The sequence below is a fragment of the Trachypithecus francoisi genome, unplaced genomic scaffold (genome assembly GCF_009764315.1).
Source record: "Trachypithecus francoisi isolate TF-2019V2 unplaced genomic scaffold, Tfra_2.0 Lachesis_group16, whole genome shotgun sequence".
Lineage (NCBI taxonomy): Eukaryota > Metazoa > Chordata > Mammalia > Primates > Cercopithecidae > Trachypithecus > Trachypithecus francoisi.
This window is the reverse complement of record NW_022681461.1, coordinates 35,208,734-35,232,590: the sequence shown is the minus strand read 5'-3', so window position 1 is coordinate 35,232,590 and position 23,857 is coordinate 35,208,734. Positions and strand designations below refer to the sequence as shown.

Genomic DNA, 23,857 nt, shown 5'->3' with positions numbered 1-23,857 from the left:
AAAAAATCTTAAGGGCAGCCAGAGAGAAAGGTCGGGTTACCCACAAAGGGAAGCCCATCAGAATAACAGCAGACCTCTCGGCAGAAACTCTACAAGCCAGAAGAGAGTGGGGGCCAATATTCAACGTTCTTAAAGAAAAGAATTTTCAACCCAAATTTCATATCCAGCCAAACTAAGCTTCATCAGTGAAGGAGAAATAAAATCCTTTACAGATAAGCAAATGCTTAGAGATTTTGTCACCACCAGGCCTGCCTTACAAGAGACCCTGAAGGAAGCCCGAAACATGGAAAGGAACAAGCGGTACCAGCCATTGCAAAAACATGCCAAAATGTAAAGACCATCGAGGCTAGGAAGAAACTGCATCAACTAACGAGCAAAATAACCAGTTAATATCATAATGACAGGATCAAGTTCACACATAACAATATTAACCTTAAATGTCAATGGACTAAATGCTCCAATTAAAGACACAGACTGGCAAACTGGATCAAGAGTCAAGACCCATCAGTCTGCTGTATTCAGGAGACCCATCTCACATGCAGAGACATACATAGGCTCAAAATAAAGGGATGGAGGAAGATCTACCAAGCAAATGGAGAACAAAAAAAGCAGGGGTTGCAATCCTAGTCTCTGATAAAACAGACTTTAAACCATCAAAGATCAAAAGAGACAGAAGGCCATTACATCATGGTAAAGGGATCAATTCAACAGGAAGAGCTAACTCTCCTAAATATATATGCACCCAATACAGGAGCACCCAGATTCATAAAGCAAGTCCTTAGAGACCTACAAAGAGACTTAGACTCCCATACAATAATAATGGGAGACTTCAACACTCCACTGTCAACATTAGACAGATCAACGAGACAGAAAGTTAACAAGGATATCCAGGAATTGAACTCATCTCTGCACCAAGCGGACCTAATAGACATCTATAGAACTCTCCACCCCAAATCACAGAATATACATTCTTCTCAGCACCACATCGCACTTATTCCAAAATTGACCACATAATTGGAAGTAAAGCACTCCTCAGCAAATGTACAAGAACAGAAATTATAACAAACTGTCTCTCAGACCACAGTGCAATCAAACTAGAACTCAGGACTAAGAAACTCAATCCAAACCGCTCAACTACATGGAAACTGAACAACCTGCTCCTGAATGACTACTGGGTACATAACGAAATGAAAGCAGAAATAAAGATGTTCTTTGAAACCAATGAGAACAAAGATACAACATACCAGAATCTCTGGGACACATTTAACAGTGTGTAGAGGGAAATTTATAGCACTAAATGCCCACAAGAGAAAGCAGGAGAGATCTAAAATTGACACTCTAACATCACAATTAAAAGAACTAGAGAGGCAAGAGCAAACACATTCAAAAGCTAGCAGAAGGCAAGAAATAACTAAGATCAGAGCAGAACTGAAGGAGATAGAGACACAAAAAACCCTCCAAAAAATCAATGAATCCAGGAGTTGGTTTTTTGAAAAGATCAACAAAATTGACAGACCGCTAGCTAGACTAATAAAGAAGAAAGAGAGAGGAATCAAATAGACGCAATAAAAAATGATAAAGGGGATATCACCACCGACCCCACAGAATACAAACTACCATCAGAGAATACTATAACACCTCTACGCAAATCAACTAGAAAATCTAGAAGAAATGGATAATTTCCTGGACACTTACACTCTCCCAAGACTAACCAGGAAGAAGTTGAATCCCTGAATAGACCAATAGCAGGCTCTGAAATTGAGGCAACAATTAATAGCCTACCCACCAAAAAAAGTCCAGGACCAGATGGATTCACAGCTGAATTCTACCAGAGGTACAAGGTGGAGCTGGTACCATTCCTTCTGAAACTATTCAATCAATAGAAAAGAGGGAATCCTCCCTAACTCTTTTTAGGCCAACATCATCCTGATACCAAAGCCTGGCAGAGACACAACAAAAAAGAAAATTTTAGACCAATATCCCTGATGAACATCGATGCAAAAATCCTCAATAAAATACTGGCAAACCGGATTCAGCAGCACATCAAAAAGCTTATCCACCATGATCAAGTGGGCTTCATCCCTGGGATGCAAGGCTGGTTCAACATTCGCAAATCAATAAACGTAATCCAGCATATAAACAGAACCAAAGACAAGAACCACATGATTATCTCAATAGATGCAGAAAAGGCTTTTGACAAAATTCAACAGCCCTTTATGCTAAAAACGCTCAATAAATTTGGTATTGATGGAACGTACCTCAAAATAATAAGAGCTATTTATGACAAACCCACAGCTAATATCATACTGAATGGGCAAAAACTGGAAAAATTCCCTTTGAAAACTGGCACAAGACAGGGATGCCCTCTCTCACCACTCCTATTCAACATAGTGTTGGAAGTTCTGGCTAGGGCAATCAGGCAAGAGAAAGAAATCAAGGGTATCCAGTTAGGAAAAGAAGAAGTCAAATTGTCCCTGTTTGCAGATGACATGATTGTATATTTAGAAAACCCCATTGTCTCAGCCCAAAATCTGCTTAAGCTGATAAGCAACTTCAGCAAAGTCTCAGGATACAAAATTAATGTGCAAAAATCACAAGCATTCTTATACACCAGTAACAGACAAGCAGAGAGCCAAATCAGGAATCAACTTCCATTCACAATTGCTTCAAAGAGAATCAAATACCTAGGAATCCAGCTTACAAGGGATGTAAAGGACCTCTTCAAGGAGAACTACAAACCACTGCTCAGTGAAATCAAAGAGGACACAAACAAATGGAAGAACATACCATGCTCATGGATAGGAAGAATCAATATCGTGAAAATGGCCACACTGCCCAAGGTGATTTATAGATTCAATGCCATCCCCATCAAGCTACCAATGACTTTCTTCACAGAATTGGAAAAAAACGGCTTTAAAGTTCATATGGAACCAAAAAAGAGCCCGCATTGCCAAGACAATCCTAAGTCAAAAGGACAAAGCTGGAGGCGTCACGCTACCTGACTTCAAACTATACTACAAGGCTACAGTAACCAAAACAGCATGGTACTGGTACCACAACAGAGATATAGACCAATGGAACAGAACAGAGTCCTCAGAAATAATACCACCATCTACAGCCATCTGATCTTTGACAAACCTGAGAGAAACAAGAAATGGGGAAAGGATTCCCTATTTAATAAATGGTGCTGGGAAAATTGGCTAGCCATAAGTAGAAAGCTGAAACTGGATCCTTTCCTTACCCCTTATACGAAAATTAATTCAAGATGGATTAGAGACTTAAATGTTAGACCTAATACCATAAAAACCCTAGAAGAAAATCTAGGTAGTACCATTCAGGACATAGGCATGGGCAAGGACTTCATGTCTAAAACACCAAAAGCAACGGCAGCAAAAGCAAAATTGACACATGGGATCTAATTAAACTAAAGAGCTTTTGCACAGCCAAAGAAACTACCATCAGAGTGAACAGGCACCTACAGAATGGGAAAAATTTTTGCAACCTACTCATCTGACAAAGGGCTAATATCCAGAATCTACAAAGAACTCAAACAAATATACAAGAAAAGCAAACAACCCCATCAAAAAGTGGGGAAAGGATATGAACAGACATTTCTCAAAAGAAGACATCCATACAGCCACAGACACATGAAAAAATGCTCATCATCACTGGCCATCAGAGAAATGCAAATCAAAACCACAATGAGATACCATCTCACACCAGTTAGAATGGCAATCATTAGAAGTCAGGAACAACAGGTGTTGGAGAGGATGTGGAGAAATAGGAACACTTTTACACTGTTGGTGGGATTGTAAACTAGTTCAACCATTATGGAAAACAGTATGGCGATTCCTCAAGGATCTAGAACTAGATGTACCATATGACCCAGCCATCCCACTACTGGGTATATACCCAAAGGATTATAAATTACTCTACTACAAAGACACATGCACACGTTTGTTTATTGCGGCACTATTCACAATAGCAAAGACTTGGAATCAACCCAAATGTCCATCTGTGACAGACTGATTAAGAAAATGTGGCACATATACACCATGGAATACTATGCAGCCATCAAAAAGGATGAGTTTGCGTCCTTTGTAGGGACATGGATGCAGCTGGAACCATCATTCTTAGCAAACTATCACAAGAAGAGAAAACCAAACACCGCATGTTCTCACTCATAGGTGGGAACTGAACAATGAGATCACTTGGACTCGGGAAGGGGAACATCACACACTGGGGCCTATCATGGGGAGGGGAGGAGGGAGGGATTGCATTGGGAGTTATACATGATATAAACGTCATGCACATGTACCCTAGAACTTAAAGTATAATAAAAAAAAAAAAAAAAAAAGAAATTAATGTGCAAAAATCATTAGCCTTCTCATACATCAACAGGCAAGCAGACAGCCAAATCATGAATGAACTCCCATTCACAATTGTCGCAAATGAATAAAAATGCCTAGCAATACAGCCAACGAGGTGAAGAACCTCTTCAAGGGGAACTACAAACCAATGTTCAAACAAATGAGAGATGAACAAATGGAAAAACATTCCATGTTCATGGATAGGAAGACTCAATATTGTGAAAATGGTTATACTGCCCAAAGTAATTTATAGACTCAATGCTATTCCCATTAAACTACCACCGATGTTCTTCACAGAATTAGAAAAAAATTATTTTAAAATTCACATAGAACCAACGAGTCCAAATAGCCAAGGCAATCAAAGCAAAAAGAACAAGGCCAGAGGTATCACACTACCTGACTTAAAACTGTAATTCAGGGCTACAGTAACCAAAACAGCATGGTACTGGCACAAGAATAGACACATAGACCAATGTAACAGAATACAGAACCCAGAAACAAGAATGCACACCTACACCACCTGATCTTCACAAACCTGACAAAAACAAGCAATGGGGAAAGGATTCCTCATGTAATATATGGTGTTGGGAGTACTGGCTAGCTATATGCAGAAAACTGAAACTGGACCCCTTCCTTACACCCTATAGAAAAATCAACTCAAGACTGATTAAAGATTTAAATGTAAAACCCAGGAAGAAAATCTAGGCAATACCATTTGGGACATAGGCACAGGCAAAGATTTCACGACAAGGATGACAAAAGCAATTGCAACAAAAGCAAAAATTGACAAATGGGATCTAATCAAACTAAAGAGCTTCTGCACGACAACAGAAACTATCATTGGAGTGAACAGATAACCTACACAATGGGAGCAAATGTTTGTAATCTATTAATCTGACAAAGGTCTAACATCCAGCATCTACAATGAACTTAATAACTTACAAGGAAAAAAAATCCCATTAAGAAGTGGGCAAAGGACATGAACAGACACTTCTCAAAAGAAGACATAAATGTGGCCTACGAATATATTTTAAAAAGCTCAGCATCACTGGTTATTAGAGAAATTCCAATCAAAACCACAATGAGATACCATCTCACACAAGCCAGAATGGCTATCACTAAAAAGTCAAAAAACAACAGATGCTGGTTAGGTTGTAGAGAAAAAGGAATGCTTTTACACTGTTGGTGGGAGTGGAAATTAGTTCAACCATTATGGAAGACAGTAGGCTATTCCTCAAAGACCTAGAGGCAGAAATACCATTTGACCCAACAATCTCATTACTGGGTATACCCCCCAAAATATAAATCATTCTGTTACAAACATTCATGCATGCGTATGCTCACTGCAGCACTATTCACAATAGCAAAGACATGGAATCAACCTGAATGCCCATCGATGATAGACTGAATAAAAGAAATGTGGTACATATACACCATGGAATACTATGCAGCCATAAAAAGGAACAAGATCATGGCCTTTGCAAGGACATGGTTGGAGCTGGAAACCATTATCCTCAGCAAACTAACACAGGAACAGAAAATCAAATACCACATGTTCTCACTTATAAGTGGGAGCTGAATGATGAGAACATATGGACATGGGGGAAACAACAGACACTGAGGCCTGTTGGAGGACGGGGGGGCGGGGTGCAGGACGATGGAGCACATTAGGAAGAATAGCTAGTGGATGCTGGGCTTAATATCTAGGTGATGGGATAATCTGTGCAAGCAAACCACCAACCACACATTTACCTATGTAATAAACCTGCACATCCTGCACATATACCCTGGACTTAAAAGTTGGAAAAAAAATCAGATACGTGTCTACACACTTGGAAAGAACAACTGAAAAGGAAACTTAAAAGCAATTCCATTTGCAATAGCATCAAAAAGAAATTTAAAACTTAAGAATAAACGTAATGAAGCAGGACAAAGACTTGCATACTGAACACTGGAAAACACTACTTACAGAAATTAAAGGTCTAAATAATTGATAAGACATTACATGTTCATGGATTGGAAGACTTAAATTAATGCTTCCCAAAGAGAACTACAGACTCAACGCAGTCTCTACCAAATTCCCAATGGTATTTTTTACAGAAATAGAAAAAACAATTCAAAAAAGTCGTACAGCATCTTAGGGACTGGCTCAGAATAGTCAAAACTATAGATGGTACTGAATTTATGATGGTTCAGCTTATGACATTATGATGGTTCAGCTTACGACATTATGATGGATGTTTGGGGCTGTTACATTTTTGACTTATGGTATTTTCAAGTTACAATGGGTTGATAATGGGTTGACATGACTTACATCCTGAAATACAACAATAAAATTGGAGGATTCCACTTCCTGATTTCAAAAGTTACTACAAAGCCACAGAAATTTAAAAACTGTGGTACTGGAATAAGGACAGACATACAGAACAATGAAATAGAATGGACCATCCAGAAATAACCCCAAGTACCAATGGCCAATTGATTTTCAACAAGCGTACCAAGACCATTCAATGGGAAAAGGATAGTTCTTTAACATATTGTACTGGGACAACTATATATCCACACACAAAAAATGAAGTTGGACTCTTACACTTTACACCATCTACAAAAATTAACTTAGAAGGAAGCAAAGACCTAAACATAAAGTAATAAAACTCTCAAAAGAAAAAAAAGAAGAGGAAAATCATGGCATTTGGCAATGATTTGTTATATATGATACCCAAAGCATAGGCAATAAAAGAAAATAGAGATAAACTAGACTGGGCGTAGTGGCTCATGCCTATAATCCAAACACTTTGGGAGGCCGAGGTGGGCATATCGTTTGAGCTAAGGAGTTCAAGACCAGCCTGGGCAACATGGTGAAACTCTATCTCTACAAAAAATACAAAAATTAGCCAGGCATGGTGGCGTGCAGCTATAGCCCCTGCTGCTCACTTGAGCCCCGGAGGCAGAGGCTGTAGTGAGCTGAGGTTGCACCACTGGCACTCCAGCCTGGGTGACAGAGTAAGACCCTGTTTCAAAAATAAATAAATAGATAAATTGTACTTCACCAAAATTAACTTTTATACATCAAAGGACTTAGAGAATGAAAAGAAAACCCACAGACTGAGAGAAAATATTGTCAAGTCATATAGCCAATAAGGGATTCATATAAGAATAAACAACTCAGCAACATACAAACAGGCAGCCCAATTCAAAAATGGACAAAGAATTTTCTTTTTTTTTTTTTTTGAGATGGAGTCTCGCTCTGTCACCCAGGCTGGAGTGCAGTGGCGCGATCTCGGCTCACCTGCAAGCTCCACCTCTCAGGTTCATGCCATTCTCCTGCCTCATTCTCCCGGGACTACAGGTGCCTGCCACCACACCTGGCTAATTTTTTGTATTTTTTATTAGACACAGGGTTTCACTGTTAGACAGGATGGTCTTGATGTTCTGACCTCATGATCCACCCGCCTTGGCCTCCCAGAGTGCTGGGATTACAGGCGTGAGCCCCTGCACCCAGCCAAAAATGGGCAAAGAATTTGAATAGAATTTCTTCATAGACATACAAATGGCCAACAAACCCATGAAAAGATAATCAACATCATTAGTCTTTAGGAAAACATAAATCAAAACTACAAGAAGATACCACTTCACCCCTTTAGGATGGCTATTAAACAAAACGAAAATAAAGCATTTAAGGGGCTAAGGAGAAACTGGAACTCTCCTACACTGCCAAAAGAAATGTAAAATGATGCAGCCTCTGTGGATTTTGATCCACCAATTCCATATCTCAGTATATACCCAAAAGAATCAAAAGCAGGAACTCCAACAGCTACTTGTATGCCAATGTTCAACAACGCACTATTCATAAAAGGCAAAAGTTGGAAACAACCAAAATGTCTACCAACAGTTAAGGAAATGTAGCATATACAGATAATGCAATATTACTCAGTTATAAAAAGGAATGAAGTTCTGATACATAACACAACTATGGATGAATCTTAACAACATTATGCTAAGTGAAACAAGCCAAAGATAAAAGGATAAATACTGTATGATTCCACTTACATGAAATACCTAGATAAGCAAATTCATAGATACAAAAAGTTGATTAGAGGTTACCAGGAGCTGGAGAAATTGAGAATGCAAAGTTATGCTTAATGATAAACAAGTTTCTGTCCGGGGTGACATTCAAGAAAACAGATAGTGGTAATGGCTGCATAACACCATTAATGTTACTAATGACACTGAATTGTACATTTAAAATAGTTAAAATACGATGTATATTTATGCTATGTATAGTTTACCACAATTTAAAAAAGTTAATAATGTAACATAACAAAACTCTATGGAACCAAATCCAGAAACTCCTATCTTCTTTCATGAACGCTTGCTCTTCTTATATTTTTTACTAATTGCCATGAACACCTACCTACTTAATCATCTAGGCTTGAAATCAGAGCAATCTCAACTACTCATGCTCATTTATCCAACAATGAGTTGGCAAATTTTGTCATTTTTCTTTGAAATTTCTAAGGAATAATGGAAAAAGCCAGGCGCGGTGGCTCAAGCCTGTAATCCCAGCACTTTGGGAGGCCGAGATGGGCGGATCATGAGGTCAGGAGATCGAGACCATCCTGGCTAACACGGTGAAACCCCGTCTCTACTAAAAACTCAAAAAACTAGCTGGGCGAGGTGGCGGCGCCTGTAGTCCCAGCTACCCGGGAGGCTGAGGCAGGAGAATGGCATGAACCCGGGAGGCGAAGCTTGCAGTGAGCTGAGATCCGGCCACAGTACTCCAGCCTGGGTGACAGAGTGAGACTCCGTCTCAAAAAAAAAAAAAAAAAAAAAGGAATAATGGAAAAACCCAGTTTAGCTAAAGGAAAGTCCATGTAGACAACGAAAAAATAACACCAGAGAAGTAATGAAGTAGGGTTTTAGAGATTAAAGTGCCTTAAATGAAAGGCTAAGAAGCCTGGACTTGGTTGTGTAGAATAAGGATCTGCAAACCTTTTCTGTAAAAGGCCAGATAATAAATATTTTAGACTTCACAAGTCAAGAGGGAAAATCAAAAATATTATGTAGGTTTATCTTGTTTACCTACATAACAAGAAAGTATTTTAAAACGTGGATTTTATTATTATTCAGTATACTGAGGTGAACAGATCAGGAGACTACTGTCAATAAAAAGACAGTTTATTACTCACAGTTCCAAAGAGGAGGGGACATGACATGCACCACCAAGGAACATACTGCAAACTACCAGGGTCAATCAGGAGACAGTGGATGTGAGGGGAAAACATGAGTAAGATCCTTTATTGTGATTTCCATGGGAAGGAATGGTTGAGGCATGGCAAGGAGGCTTGGTATTGGCTAGGCTGAATAATATCAGTTGTCTCTAGTTATATAGTACCTAGCCCTGAGATAATTAGGGCAGAGGATTATCGGCCCAGAGTGGCAGAGGTCAATAAAGGAGGTGGTTGGGGCTATATGCTTTGGATTGATTAGTTTGCATAGGAAGGTGTACTTGTAGGTGAGTCCCCTAGGAACTGGCTATCCCTGGCAGGAAGTGGGTTGTCCAGGGATAGCAGGCCCTTATTTCAAAGCATAAGAAATACAGAAAAATAAAACATCATGATTAATAGAATGCAAATTTTTATAAGGTTTATAGTTACAAAATTCTAAATAGTAATGAGAACTGAGTACAACTTTTTTTTGGTAATACATATCCACTAATGAGAATTAGATTCTTTTTGTGGAAATAACCTTTTTGGTAAATTGGGGTTTAAAGTACTTTTCCCTATCATCAAAATTGAGCGCAAATTTTTATCTATTAATGCTGGTCCTTAATGAGACTTTACATATTTCATATTTGAAAACGTTTTCTAATACAGTAAAAGATATTTTCCAAAGTTATTCAGTGCCTGTTAAGTGGTAGAGGGTGGTCCTTCAAGTAAAGAAAACAAAAAGTCAGTCTCCATTAAAAAAAAAAAAAAAAAAAAGTTTCCAATGAACCTTTATCACTACCCAAGCCATAACAGCTGTGGAGTAGGGCAAGTCAAGATATTCCCACTCCCATCTCTGAAAAAAAAACTTACAAAAACCATAGGTTTTAAAAGACTTATATTTTAATAAACTTTGTGTAAATCTGTCCAACTAAGTCTTTTGCTGCTCCATGTGGATTTTTACTACTATCAATTAATAGAACTTCTTAGATTCTACTTCGGGTTGTACTGAATTAGTATTTTCTCAACTCCTTTGAGAATTTTTTTCATCTGGAATTGTTCCACAGGTCATTCACAGTAATTCTCAGTCAATTCATACTTCACATGGACCACTGAAATTAACAACTGAGCAGTATTATAACATCTGTCAATTCATCAAAAACCAAGCAAACTTACTTTTACTGCCCTTTCATTTTCATACTTTGTGAAGGAATTCTCCTGTGGTGAGCTGTTCTGTGCTAAATTTTTAATTCTTCTTACTTTACCTTCAGTATATTCCAATAAGTGCTTAGTCTAGTAATGTCAGCTTATATTCTTTTGGCATAGCTATAGTGCCACTGAGTAATAAATACAATATTTTGCCATCAAATTCAACAATAAAATAAACCACACTCCAGTGTGCTTTAAAAACAAAACGAAGTCTTTTTCTCTTCTCTGGTTCTTTTGACATGATTATGTACTAGAATAAAAATAATATAAAATGTCACAGAATGGCAATATGTATACACTTGAAAAGTTATGAAGTTATAACTGTGTTACTATACAGTACACTGAACAAAGGAGCAAAGCAATGAGAGCACCACATATGCTTGCTGTAAGAACTTCAACTCAATCTGCTACTGTAGCTTGAAAGAAGTTACAGACAATACGTAAACCAGTGAGGATTTTTGTGCCCCAGTAACATTCTACTTATGGACACCGAAATTTAAGTATCACATAATTTTCAACTATAGCAAATACTCTTCTTTGACTTGTTTTGTTTATTTAAACATGTAAAAACTATTCTTACATTATGGTCTGTGTACAAACAGGCACCAGAGCATATTTGGTACATGGTCAGTCATCTGCAAACTCCTGCTATAGGAAGTGTAGAACTACTCAGTATTTTTGATCATATGGCACATTTCAGATTATTAACCTAGTCAGTGTTATATACAGTACGGACTAGAAAGCAACCAACGACCAACGCAAAGAGATAAGTTAGTTACAAGGATACAGTAAATGGAAGCTGAGTAGCTAAGTTTATACCTTATCTCTCTAATATACACTACCCATGTAACCTTGGATAAGACAATTTTTCAGATCCTCAACTTACACATCAATTATGACGGATAATAATATCTACTTCAAAGCACTTATCGAAAGATTAAATGGGATGATCCATGTAAACTGATTACAATTGTACTCATCAGATAGGAGGTGCTCAATAAGGTTAATTAACCATATATATTACTGCTAATGCAAATTAAGTCATAATGACAGCCTTAGACAGTGATAAAACATGAACTAAAAAGGTAAAATTAAACATATCTAGGCATGTTTAATAGAACAGAAGAAAAAAGGAGAAACAGATCCAAATGGATATGAAAATTTTAGTATTACATATGCATATAAAGCTTATTATTTTGTGGGATATCTTTTGGAATGGAAGGGAGGACTTTAAATATAAATTCAAGAATACCATGTGAATATGTTTTCAAAAACTAGATAAGACTTCAAGGACAAAATAGTAAAGTCAGAAGGTGCTATGTTTAGGGATGGAAGGAAGTAGCAGAGTCAAAAGAGAAGCTACTGTAGGAGTAACACGCACAGAATAATTAGTAAAGCAGTTAGACTTCAAGGACAAAACAGTAAAGTGAGAACAACAAACAGGAAAGGATATAGGTGCTATGTTTAGGGATGGTAGGAAGTAGCAGAGTCAAAAGAGAAGCTATAGGAGAAATCCACATAGAATAATCAGTAAAGCAATTCCTATCAGAACAAAATAAATGCTTATGAGTGTAAAAGACTGAAAGAAAGTCATCTAAGAGAATCAAATTTAAATGCAATGTAATGGTTTCATAAGAAAACACTATTTCGTGGAAAAATCTACTTACTGATACAGCTATCATGGTACTATCTGGCCTCCATTCAGCTTGCTTGTAAGATCCAAACTGAGTAGATGATTTTGCAGGCTCCTTGTAGGTTACAATTAACACACTCGGCTGGAAGAAAACAGTTGTATTTTTTATCAATATCTCATAAAAATACACACAAATAAAATTTAAGATAACATATAGAGTATTCAAAGTATTTTTAGAGTAAAATAAAATACAACATTGATATTAAACTATTGGCTTTCAACATTCCAAGCATATCAACCAAAACAAAGACCTAAACCTAGGCCTATACATATTAAAGAAACTGAATTAATAATTAATAATCATCCAAAACAGAAAGAACCAGGACTAAATGTGTTCACAGGTGAAGTCTACCAAACACTTAAGGGACAAATTACACCAATTCTTTACAAAGCCTTCCACAACATAAAAGCAGAAAGAGTACTTCCTAATTTTGAGTCCAGAGTCCAGCATTCCCTTAATACCAAAATCAGACAAGGGTATTACATGAAAAGAGAACTACAGGCTGGGCATGGTGGCTCACGCCTATAATCCCAGCACTTTGGGAGGCCAAGGTGGGCGGATCACGAGACCAGGAGATCGAGACCATCCTAGCTAACACAGTGAAACCCCGTCTCTACTAAAAATACAAAAAAATTAGCTGGGCATGGTAGCGGGTGCCTGTAGTCCCAGCTACTCGGGAGGCTGAGGCAGGAGAATGGCGTGAACCTGGGAGGCAGAGCTTGCAGTGAGCCGAGATCGCGCCACTGCACTCCAGCCTGGGTGACAAAGTGAGACTACATCTTAAAAGAAAAAAAAAAAGAAAAAGAAAACTACAGATCAACATCTCTTACGAACATCAATATAAAACCTCTCAACAAAATATTAGCAAATCAAATCCAACAATGTATTAAAAAAATTAAACACCATAACCAAATACGATATACCCCAGGCACGCAAGGCTGGTTCAACATTCAAAACTCAATTAATATAATCCATCACATCAACAGGCTAGAGAAAAATCATGTGATTATTTCAACAAACACAGAAAAAGCACTTAATAAATCTAATAAACAAGATAAAAATGCTGAGCAAGGCCGGATGCCATGGCTCATGCCTGCAATCCCAGCATTTTGGGAGAATGAGGCTGGTGGATCACCTGAGGTCAGGAGTTCGAGACCAGCCTGGCCAACATGGTGAAACCCCGTCTCTACTGAAAATACAAAAACTAGCTGGGTGTGGTGGCAGGCACCTATAATCCCAGCTATTTGGGAGGCAGAGGCAGGAGAATCGCTTGAACCTGGGAGGTGGAGGTTGCAGTGAGCTGCGACTGCGCCACTGCACTCCAGCCTGGGCAAAAGAGTGAGACTCCGTCTCCATAAAACAAAACAAATGAACAAAAAACACTGAGCAAACTACAGAACAACACTCATTCATGATTTAAAAAAAAAAAACTCTCAGGAATGGAAAGAAATGTTTTCAACGTGATGAACATCTATGAGAAACATACAGCTTCAAAGCTTTCCTGCTGAGATCAGGAACAAGGCAAGGATGTCTCCACTCACAGCAGCTTTTCAACAGAATAGTGTAAGTTCCGGCTAATTCGATAAGACCACAAAAAGAAATAAAGAGAATGGGAAGGAATAAATAAAACTGTCTTTACTCATAGATAACATGATCATCTTTGCAGAAAATTTGAAAGAATTGACCCCAAAATCCTCCCAGAATAAGCAACTACATAGCAAGGTTAAGGATCCAAGATTAATACACAAAAGTCAATAAATTTTCTATATACCAGCAATAAAAAAGTAGAATTTGTCATGACAAAACATTTGCAGGCCAGGCGCAGTGGCTCATGCCTGTAATCCCTACACTTTGAAAGGCCAAGGCGGGCAGATCACTTAAAGTCAGGACTTCAAGACCAGCCTGGCCAACATGGTGAAACCCATTTCTACTAAAAATACAAAAATTAGCCAGGTGTGGTGGCATACACCTGTGGTCCCAGCTACTCAGGAGGCTGAGGCAGAAGAACTGCTTGAACCCAGGAGGTACAGGTTGCAGTGAGCTGAGACTGCGCTACTACACTCCAGCCTAGGCAACAGAGACTCCATCTCAAAAACAAAAACAAGGCTGGGCATGGCTCATGCCTGTAATACCAACACTTTGGGAGGCCAAGGTAGACGAATTGCCTGAGGTAAGGAGTTTGAGACCAGCCTGCCAACATGGTGAAACCGTTGCTCACACCTGTAATCCCAACACTTTGGGAGGCTGAGGCAGGCAGATCACGAGGTCAAAAGTTCAAGACCAACCTGGTCAACATAGTGAAATCCCATCTCTACTAAAAATACAAAAATTAGCCAGGCATGGTGGTATGCACCTGTAGTCCCAGCTACTCAGGAGGCTGAGGCAGGAGAATCACTTGAACCCAGGAGATGGAGGTTGCAATGAGCCGAGACTGCACCACCAGCCTGGGTGACAGAGTGAAACTCTGTCTCAAAAAAAAAAAAAAAAGAAAAGAAAAAATAAATGGAGACATATTCCATGTTAATGAATACAAAGACTCAATATTGTCAATATGTCAGTTCTTCTCAACTTGATATACAGATTTAATACAATCTCAAATTCCCAGAAATTTATTTCCTGGATATCAACAAACTCACTCTGAAGTTGATATAGAGAGGCAAAAGACCAAGACTAGCAACTTAATAGTGGAGAAGACAATGTTGGAAAACCAGCACTGCCTGACTTCAAGACTTACTATAAAGCTAAAGTAGTCAAGAAAGTGTGGTATTAACAAAATAATAAACAAATCAATCAATAGAACAGAATAGAGAGCCCAGAAATAGACACACACAAATATATGCCAACTGATCTTCGACAAAGGAGGAAAGGAAGTACAACAGACAAAAGACAGTCTTTGCAATGAATAGTATTCAAACAACTGGATGTCAACATTTACAGAAATAAATACCTGATGAATACAGATGCAAAAGTCCTCAACAAAATACTAGCAAACCAAATTCAACAATTCACTATGATCAAGTAGGACTGATCCCAGAAACACAATGATGGTTCAACACAGACAAATCAATAAATGTGATATATCACATTAACAGAATAAAAGGCAAAAACCCCATGATCATTTCAGTAGAGGCAGAAAAAACATTTGACAAAACTCAACATCTATTCTTGACAACAACCCTCAACAAATTAAGAACAGAAAGAATGTAACTCAACACAATAAAAGCCATATATGACAAACCCATAGCTAACACCACTGAAAAAGGAAAAGCTGAAATCTTTTTTTCTAATCTAGAATAAGACAAGGATACTATCTTTCACCACTTTTATTCAACACAATACTAGAAATCCTGGCCAGAAAATTAGGTAAGAAAAAACAAAAAAAGAATAAAAAGTATCCAAATTAATTGGACAGGAGAAGTCAAATTAGCCCTATTTGCAGGTAATACAATCTTACATATAGAAACCCCAAAGATACCACCAAAAAAGTGGTAGAACAAAATAATTCAGTAAAGTTGTAGAATACAAAATCAACATACAAAAACCAGTAATGTCTCTACACACTAATAGTGCATTAGCTGAAAAAAGAAATCAAAATAATCCCATTTATTAATAGCTATAAAAATACCAAGGAATAAAAAATTTACTTAAAGAAGTAAAAGATCCCTACAATGAAAACTATAAAACAGTAATGAAATGAAGAAAACACAAATACATAGAAAGACAGCTCATGTTTATAGACTGGAAAAAGTAATACTGTTAAATTGTCCATACGACCCAAAGTGATCGACAGATCCAATGCAATCCCTACCAAAATACTAATGATATCCCTCAGAGCAGTGGAAAACACAAGCCTAAAATTCATACTGAACCACAGAGGACTTCAAATGGCCAAAGCAATCTTGAGCAAAAATAACAGTTAGTGGAATTACACTACCTGACTTCAAAATATACTACAAAGGTATATTAACCAAAATATCATGGTACTGGCAATAAAAGCAAATAAAACAATGGAACAAAATAGGCCAGAAATAAATCCATGCTTTTACAGCCAACTGATTTTCAAAACAGGTGCCAAGAGCACACATTGGAGAAAGCATAATCTAATAAATGGTGTTGGGAAACCTGGATAGCTACATGCAAAAGAATGAAATTAGACCCTTATCTTACTATACCCAAAACTCATTTCAAAATAGATTAAAGAGGCTGGGTGTGGTGGCTCATGCCTGTAATCCCAGCACTTTAGGAGGCTGAGGTGGGCAGATCACTTGAGATCAGGAGTTCAAGACCAACCTGGCCAACATGGCAAAAACCCATCTCTACTTAAAAAAAAAAAAAAAAAAAAAAAAAAAAAAATGAGCTGGGCATGGTGGCACACACCTGTAATCTCAGGTACTCGGGAGGCTGAGGCAGGAGAATCACTTGAATCCAGGAGGTGGAGGCTGAAGTGAGCTGAGATCACACCACTGCACTCAAGAATGAAGGACAGGGTGAGACTCTGACTCAATTAAAAAAAAAAATTAAAGACTTAAATGTAAGACCCAAAACTATGAAACTACTGAAAGAAAACATAAAGGAAATGATTCATTATATTGGTCTGGGCAAGGAATTTTTTGGATAAGACCTGAAAAGCACAGGCAACAAAAGCAAAAATAGAGGAGGGGCTTCAAGATGGCTGACTAGAGACATCAGCCCATGCCTCCTTCACAAAGAAAAACCCAAATAGGGAGTAGTCACACTTTCAACAGAACATCTAAGACACAACACTGGAATTTAGCAGAGAAGTGATAGGGAACACCTAAAGCAAGGAAAGAGAGGGAAGCAAGGTTGTTTGCTTGGCCTTTATCAACTTGGAGCACAGAGCAGATCTCCAGTGTGGGGGAAAGCTGAGAGATACCCAGCAGCCCACATTCCCACCATGGACTCCTGCAACCCTAGCTTACAGAGAGGGGGTCCAGAGGCTAGCACAGAGAACTTCTTAGAGACCACGCGATGATACTGCTCAAGAGAGAGCTCACACTGAGTCCTATACCACCTGCATGAGACCTAAACAGCTATAGCATTGTGCCATTTTCAGTCCAGCTCTTATCAGGCTGCATCCTGGCCTTGAGCACAAGAGTCCCTGCATTTCCACAATAGTAAAGCCCTACTAACATTCCCTGCATCCACCTGGGGGGCTACAGTGATGCAATGCCACTTGGACCCAGCAGAATGGCAGAGTCCCTGGTATTAAAGCATATATAGACTCCTACACTGTGGAAAACAGGCAAGTGCAATGCACTGGGGAGGGTACACTGGGGAGGCTATCACAAGGACAAAATGAGGCAAAGCCCACACTTCTGAGAGCCAAAACCCTGCCAGCCTGGGGTTGCTGCCACTGACAGCAACCCCACCTCCACAAACAGCAAGACTGCAGCACACTTGAACATGTCCTGAGACAGAATCTCCCAGCATGCCAGCGTCAATGTTCCTGACACTGCTTGGAGCCAAGCACACCATACCTGCCCCACCCCAGCCTCTGGTGTGGGGCTACTGACACAACCCTATCCCATCCAGTAGCAGGACCATAGTGGACATGCACATGCCCTGAGGAGAGCCTCTCTCTACCTATTGCTGCTACCTGAGCACTCTACCAGGGGGTCTGAAGACAGGCCCACCTGGCCTGGCACCACACACCCCCAAGGGCCCAAGCATAGAGACCGGAGCATAGAGATTGCCCCACCCTGTCTGCCACTCACACATATGCACTCCTATAGGGAAGCCTGAGAGTCAGCCTACCCAGCCTGATGCTACCACCACAACTACTGCCATAGCCCATACCACACACACTGCCCAGGGGCCGAAGGACCTACCCACTCACCTGGTCATCCACTGCAACCACCAGCACCTGAGCAAGCCACATGGAGGCCTAAGAATTAACCCAATTAAACCTGCTAACACCATGCCTGTGTACCCTGGGACCGAAGGACAGGCACCAGTGCTGCTGCCACCACTGGTGCCCAAGGACTGGCCTACCTGGCATCCCACTGCCCAGGAATACTTCACCTCACCCTCTGCTAACAACTGCACCCTAAACCACTGAGGAAATCACAGACACTACTAATGCTATAGATGGCTAAAACGGTCATATGAAAAATACACTACTGCACACACCCAGAATCAAAGACAAAGTGCCCTACCCAACCAACACCACGGACAGATCTTCAGGAAAAAGTCTACCTCCTCTGAAAGGCAATCTAAAACACTGGAAGAAGTAACTGTTACACCAGAGGTACAGACATCAACTTGTAAGTATACAAGTAATGTGAAAAAGCAAGAAATTATGACATCTCCAAAGGAACACAACAATTCTCCAGCAACAGATTCTAATAAAAAAGAAATTTATGAAATGCCAAAAACAGGATTCAAAATAATACTAAAGACACTCAGTGAGATAGAGAACACAAAAATACAAAGAAATCAGAAAAACAATTCAAGATATGAATGAAAAATTCACCACAGAGATAGATATCATAAAAAAGAAACCAAACAGAAATCCTCGAACAGAAGAATTCACTAAACGGAATAAAAAATACATTCCAGTGTTTCAACAACGGACGATATCAAGCAGAAGAATGAATTTCAGATTTTTGAAATAACTCAGAAAACAAAACAAGAATAAATAAGAATGAACAAAGCCTACATGACATATGGGACACCATAAAGTGATCTATTTGAATTTTTGGTGTTACAGACGGCAAAAAGAAGATCAAAGGAGCAGAAAAAGAACTATTTAACAAAACAATAGCTGAAAATTTCCCACATGTAGCAAGAGATTTAACCATACAGAAACAGGAAGCTCACATATCCTCAAAGAGATACAACTCAAAAGGTCTTCATGGCATATTATAATCAAACTGTTGAAAGAAGGAGAGAATTCTAAAAACAGCAAAAGAAAAGAACATAGTCACTTAAAGAAAACCTCCGTCGACTAACAGTGAATTTCTCAGCAAAAACCTCACAGGACAGGAGAGAATGAAACGATATATTCGAGCAGCTGAGGAAGAAACCAAACCAAACCAAAAGAAACTTGCCTGTCAAGAACACTACATCCAGCAAAGTTATCCTTCATAAAGGAAGGAGAAAGTCTTTCCCAGATGAGCAAAACTGAGATAATTCATCACAATTACATCGGCCGTACAAAAAATGCTTAAGGGTGTTGGAAGCAAAAGGACTATGTCTACCATCATGAAAACACAAAAGTATAAAACTCTCTGGTAGAGCAAACACGTAAATGAGAAGAGAAGGGATTCAAATGTTACCACTACAGAAAACCACCAACTTACAATGCTAGCAAGAGAAAGAAAATAGCAAATATACAAAACAACCAGAAAACAATTAAGAAAAGGACAGGAGTATGATCTCACATATCTATCTATATTTAAATATACATATATATACACATACATATACACACACACACACACACAATATCAATAATCACCTTTTCCACTTAAAAGATACAGACTGGATGAATGGATTTGAAAACACGACCCAACTATATGCTACCTACAAAAACTCACCTTGAAAGGCACACAGACTAAAAGTAAAGAGATGGAAAAAGGAATTTCATGCAAACAGAACAAAAAGTGAGAAGTGGCAATACCTACATCAAATAAAACAGACTTTTAAGTCAAAAGCAGTAAAAAGAGACAAAGAAAATCATTGTATAATGATAAAGAGATGAATTCAGCAGGAGGATGTAATAATTCTAAATATATATGCACCTAACACCAGAGCACCCAAATATATAAAGATATCATTAGACCTAAAAAAAGAAGTAGACTTCAATACAGTAAGAGTTGGGGCAAGGCATGGTGGCCCATGCCTGTAATCCCAGCATTTTGAGAGGCTGAAGTAGGCAGATCACTGGAGGCCAGGAGTTCGAAATCAGCCTGGCCAACATGGTGAAACCCTGTCTCTATTAAAAATACAAAACTTAGCTGGGTGTGGTGGCACACACCTGTAATCCCAGCTACTCAGGTGGCTGAGGCATGAGAATCGCTTCAACCCAGGAGGTGGAGGTTGCAGTGAGCCGATATCACACCACTGCACTCTAGCCTGGGTGACAGAGTGAGACCTGTATCTAATAATAATAAAATAAAATAATAGTTGGGAACTTCAACACCCCACTATCAGCAACAGACCATTGAGACAAAAAGTTAACAAACACTGGATTTAAACTGCACTTTAGATTAAATGAACCTAACAGACATTTACAGAAAAATTTTATCTAACAGCTATGGAAATACATTCTTGTCAGCACATGAAACATTCTCCAGTGCAGACCATATGACAGGCCACGAAACAAGTCTCAAAAAATTTTAAAACTCTGGGAGGCTGAAGTGGGAGGATCACTTGAGCCAGGGAGGTAAAGGCTGCAATGAGCTATGATTGTGCCACTTCACTCCAGCCTGGCAACAGAGATAGACCCTATCTCAAAAAAGAAAAAAAAAAAAAAATTAAACTCAAAACTATATCAAATATCTTCTTAGACCACAGTAGAATCCTCAAACTAGAAATCAATACCAAGAGGAACTTAGAAAACTGTCTAAATAAATGGGAATTACATAGAATACTACTGAGTGTCCATTGGGCCAATGAATGAATTAAGAAGGAAATTTTTAAAAATTCTTGAAACAATGAAAATGGAAACACAACATGCCAAAACCTATGAGACACAGCAAAAGTAGGGTTAAGAGAGATGTTTATAGCAATAAACTTCTGCATCCAAAAAGTGGAAAGATTTCAAACAAAAAATCTAACAATGGACCTCAAGGAACTAGAAAAGCAAGCATAAACCAAATCCAAAATTAGAAGAAAGGAGGAAATAATAAAGATCAGGGGGTCGGGCTGGAGCAGCAGTGCAGCCCTGGGACGTGGCCTCCTTTACTATTAAAATATATATATATTTCTGCTATAAAGTATGCATATACATACATATATATTTATACAAAGCAGAACAAAATGAAGGACACTAAAAAAATGCAAAAGATCAACAAAATGAAAAGTTGGTGTCTTGAAAAGATTTTAAAAATTGATAAACTGCTAAGCAAGAAAAAAAAAGAGAGGATCCAAAAAGAAAAAATTGCAAATGAAAAAGACATTGCAACTGATACCACAGAAATACAAAAGATCACAGACTATTATAAACTGTTCACTAAAAAACTAAAAAACCTAGAGAAAAAGGGCAAATTCCTGAACATATAACAACCTACCAAGATTAGATCATGAAGACAGAAAACCCAAATAGACCAAAAACAAGTAATGAGATTGAATCAGTAATAAAAACTCTCCCGAAAAAGAGAAGCCCAGGACCAGATGACTTTAAAGTCAAATTCTACCAAACTTACAACACAAATTCTCCTCATACTTTTCCATAAAACTGAAGAGAGGGGAATTCTCCCCAACTCATTCTACAATATATGCACTATTCTTATACCAAAGCCAGACAAGAATGCAACATAAAAAAGAAAGCCACAGGCCAATATCCCTGATGCAGGTAAATGCAAAAATCCTCAACAAAATACTAGAAAACCAATCCAACCAAACAACAAAAAGATAATATACCATGATAAGTAAGATTTATCCCAGGGATGCAAGGATGGTTCGGCTCCGTGTCCCCCACCTAAATCTTGCCTCAAATTGTAAGCTACACGTGTAGAGGGAAGAACCTATAATCCCCACATGTTGAGGGAGGGAGGTGATTGGATCATAGGGATGGTTACCCCCCCACATTGTTCTCATGATAGTGAGTTCTCACGTGATCTGATGGTTTCATAAGTGTCAGTTTCCCCTGCTCCCTCTCTCCTGCTGCCATGTGAAGAATGTCCTTGCTTTCCCTTCGCCCCCCACCATAATTTTAAGTTTCCTGAGGCCTCCCCAGCCATGCAGAACTGTGAATCAATTAAACCTCTTTCCTTTATAAATTACCCAGTCTCGAATATTCTTTATAGCAGTGTAAAAAATGCACTAATACATGGTTCAATATATACAAAACAATAAATGAGATACATCACATCAACAGAGTCAAGGACAAAAAACAGTATCAATAAATACAGAAAAAGCATTTAATAAAATTCAACATCATTTCATGATAAAAACTCAACAAACCAGGTATAGAAGGAACATACTTCAATGTGATACAGGCCATATATGACAAATCCACAGCTAACATCACACTGAATGTGAAAAAGCTGAAAGCCTTTCCACTAAGAACTGAAAAAGACAAGGATGCCACTTTCACCAGCCCTATTCAACACAGTATTGGAAGTCCCAGCCAGAGCAATCAGGTAAGAAAAGGAAATAAAAGGCATCCTAGCTGGAAAAATTCAGTCAAATTGTCCCTCTTTGCAGATGACATGATCTTATATTTAGCAAAAGCTAAAAACTCCACCAAAAAACTCTTAGATCTGCCGGGCATGGTGGCTCACGCCTGTAATCCCAGCACTTTGGGAGGCTAAGCAGATGTATCATGAGGTCAGGAATTTGAGACCAGCCTGGCCAATGTGGTGAAACTCCGTCTCTACTAAAAATACAAAAATTAGCCAGGCATGGTGCCAGGTGGCTGTAGTTCCAGCTACTCGGAAGGCTGAGGCAGGAGAACCACTTGAACCTAGGAGGCGGAGGTTGCAGTGAGCCGAGATCGTGCCACTGCACTCCAGCCTGGGCAACAGAGTAAGACTCTGTCTCAAAAAAAAAAAAGAAAAGAAAAAAGAAAAAACAAAAACAAAAACAAAAAAACACAAAAAACCTCTTAGATCTTATAAGTAAACTCAGTAAAGCTGAAGGACACAAAATCAACATACAAAAATGAGTACCATTTCTGTACATCAATAATGAACTAGCTGAAAAAGACATCAAGATGGCAATCCTATTTATAGTAGCTACAAAATTAAACTAGAATAAATTTAACCAATAAGGTAGAAGACCTCTATAAGGAAAACTACAAAACAGTGATGAAAAAACTGAAGCGGAAACAAACAGTCCATACTCATGGATCTGAGGAATTACGTTACAATGATCAAGCCTAGTCAAAGTGATCTACAGATTCAATGCAATACCTATCAAAATATCAACTTTATTTTTCAAAGAAATACAAAAAACAATTATAATATTCTCATGGAACCAAGAGAGCCCGAAAAGCCAAAGCAATCCTGATCAAAAAGAATAAAGCTGGAGGCATCTCACTATCTGACTTCAAAATATATTAAGGCTATGTTATACAAACCAAACAATATGGTACTGATATAAAAACAGACACATAGACCAATATTCGCAACAAAACAGACCACTCAGAAATATATTCACAAATTTACAGCCAATGGCTTTTCAACAAAGT

General features: G+C 38.6%; 1 protein-coding gene across 3 annotated transcripts in view; it reads right to left on the bottom strand.

The window, feature by feature from the left end:
* The window catches only part of RIC1 (RIC1 homolog, RAB6A GEF complex partner 1), a 167,890-nt gene that overhangs the window by 123,470 nt on the left and 20,563 nt on the right, over positions 1-23,857 (bottom strand). For all 3 annotated transcript variants that reach the window (XM_033237263.1, XM_033237261.1, XM_033237265.1), the window contains one exon: positions 12,454-12,561. In XM_033237263.1, coding sequence (XP_033093154.1) covers positions 12,454-12,561 — 108 coding nt within the window. Of the gene's footprint in view, positions 1-12,453; positions 12,562-23,857 lie in introns of those variants that run through there.